Below are 2,983 nucleotides of genomic sequence, written 5' to 3'. Positions count from 1 at the left end.
ATATTTAGATAATACACAAATGAAATAATAAAGAAATATACAATACTCAAGAATTAATAAAAAAGAAATAAAAAGAATAAATGAATATAAAATTGATAAATAATAGAAGAAAGAAATAGAAAAACAATGAAAAACAAATAATATAAAAAGAATAAAAATATATAAAAGAATAAAAAGAAAGTATAAGAAGAAAGAATATAAAAATAATAAATCACAAAGATGTAATAAAATATGAAAAGAAGAAATAAAAAGTGTATTTTTAATGTAAAAATTAGAAATATTCAATAAAAGTGTCTAATTTAATGATATAAAATGATTAATATTATTTTATTAATGAAAAATATTTTATTATTTTTTATGTTTATTATTTATATGTATAATTTCATCATGATGTTTATTATATATTCAATAATATGTGTTATGTTATTATAATATATAATAAAATATAAAATATAAATGAAAATGATATGAATATATGATATAGAATATAAAACAAAAGAATAATAAGAATAAATGATAAATAAATATAGAAATGATAATCAATGATATAATAATAAAATCAAAGTATAAAAGATAAAATTAATATTAATATAAATCAAATCAGAATAAATATAAAATGAAAATAGATATAAATGATAATAATATAAAATGAATAAGATGAATAAACAAATAAACAAATACATCTAAATATAAAAGAATAACAATAAGAAAATCTAAATAATATAAATAGAAAAAACATAAAACAAGAATAATATAATAATATATAGATAATAAGAAGAATACAAAGATATAAATAATATAAACAGAGAAATAAATATATAAAAATAAGATAGATAAATAACATAAAAATAAAAGAATAAAAAGAATAAAAATAATTAAATATGATTCATCAAATAATCTACTTCATTAATATTTCATACAAAATGAATACAAGTGATCATAAAATATAAACATAAATATTTACATATTCTGTATTTATCATACTTTTTATTTTTTATTTATTTTTATTTTAGGAGCAAAATATAATAAAGTGGAATATTCTATGGATGCAAATTTTTTTGCATCTTTTTTCTTTTTTGTAAATTATTTAGATGCATTTTTTCTTTGCTAATTTTCGTACCCTTTAAAATAAATCAGAAAGAAGAAGAAAAAAACAAAAGAATAAAAATAAAGAATAAAATTATTACAAAACAAATATAATGAATGATATATCATTTAATAAGAGATGAAATATCAATTCAATACATTGAAACAAATAAATAATATGAAATAAATTAAAAATGAATAAATATAACATAATAATAATTAAATAAATGATGATTGATTTTATCACATTTCATTCATTTGATATTTCATTCTTTATTTTATTATCATTTAATTTGTTTATTATGTATTTCTTATCATTTAAATTATAAAATAAACATTCTTTTTATTCTTTAATAATTCAATTATCTTCTTTCTTTATTTCTTCTTTAATATTCAAAACAAGATTCTTCAAAACATTCTTCAAAGCAATTTTCTGGTATTGTTTTATTCTTTAACTCTTCTTCACAGTCTCAATGATAAAAACAACAAATTCCAAATGATGTAAATGATGATGGTATATTAATTGTTTTTAATGATGAACATTCACAAAAACATCCATTTTCTATTTTACTTACACTTGTTGGTATTTCACTTTCTTGAATATCATTACATTCATAAAAACAATTAATTCCAAGTGAATTAACTTCTTTTTGTATTGTATTTCCAAATATATTTCTATATTTTCGTGTATATTCAATATTTTTATATTCATTCATTTCTTCTTTCTCTTTTAAATATCTTGAATAACTCATTTTATACCATATTACATATTTATTTATTCTTCCTTCTTTAAATATTTCATCTTCTTTATTATAAATATGAAATGTTTCAATATTAGGAAATAATTTTCTTGAATATTGATTCAATGGAATTGGATTAAAATGAAATCGTTCCATATTTCCTCTAAATCTTTTAACTCCAATTTCTAAATTAATAAAATCATTAATATCTTCAAAATACTTCGAGACAATCATTATTTCATTATATCCTATTTTCATTCTTTCTTTATTATTTTATTATTTATTAGTTCTTCTTTTATTTTTAGTGTGAACTTCTTTTATTTTTAAGATAATCGTCATTCATTTTTTCTTTTTATTCTTTTAATATAAATTATTAATAACAAATAATTTATATTTCAATAAATTATTATTTATTATTTATTTGATGAATATGAAAATAAAAAGATGCATTACAGGAGACACCACAAAAAATATAAAAAAATAAATAACCAAAAAAGAAGAAATTCACATCAACCAAGAAATATAAATGATAGAAGAATGAGTGAAAATAGGTATTATCTGTATGGACAGAGATACATGAATAATCACACTAATCATTACAATAATAATTATCACCATAAATATCACAATATTGATGATACAAATCATTTTACTCATCAATTCATTCATAATCATCGTCATAAACACTTTGACAATAATAACTTCAATAGAAATAAACAATATCAATATAAGAAAAACAAGTACCACAATAACACACAAAGAAGATACAAACAATATCAAAATAAGAAACAAAACAGAAACCAAAGAAAAGAAATGATTGAAATACAAAACCAAGAATATTGGAAAAAACTCTTTGAAGAAGAAATTAAAATACTTACACCACAAGAAGTAGAAGAAATTAAAAATACCAAGATTAAAGAATATACATCATCAACAATATGGAGAAGATGGTATTTTCTTGCACTAGAAAAAACAAAAACAATCAGAATGGAAGAAGAAACTATTAGTATGACGATGGAAGAAGACAATAATCAGTACAACCCAATTGAGATTAAAGACAATAAAACATAAAATAACTATGTAATGAGTGTTGAAAATAAAAATAAAGAAGAATATTGAAGAAGAGGAAGAAGAAAACAGTAAAAAGAAAAAAAGAG

At 18.0% G+C, this 2,983-nt stretch overlaps 1 protein-coding gene across 1 annotated transcript, besides 2 other annotated features; it reads right to left on the bottom strand.

Moving 5' to 3' along the window:
• Window positions 1-1,556: 1,556 nt before the first annotated feature.
• Window positions 1,557-2,084, bottom strand: EHI_113310 (uncharacterized protein; the record flags this gene model as incomplete). The annotated part of the gene is made up of 1 exon (XM_642820.1): window positions 1,557-2,084. One exon carries the CDS (start codon window positions 2,082-2,084, stop codon window positions 1,557-1,559), a length of 528 nt encoding a protein of 175 aa, XP_647912.1.
• A 184-nt stretch (window positions 2,085-2,268) lies between these two features.
• Window positions 2,269-2,983: part of a repeat region that runs on past the window's edge.
• Window positions 2,932-2,983: part of a repeat region that runs on past the window's edge.

Source organism: Entamoeba histolytica, genomic scaffold (genome assembly GCF_000208925.1).
Source record: "Entamoeba histolytica HM-1:IMSS scf_1104750517995 genomic scaffold, whole genome shotgun sequence".
Lineage (NCBI taxonomy): Eukaryota > Evosea > Mastigamoebida > Endamoebidae > Entamoeba > Entamoeba histolytica.
Note: the sequence above shows the minus strand (reverse complement) of the source record. Positions and strands in the feature narration are given on the sequence as shown.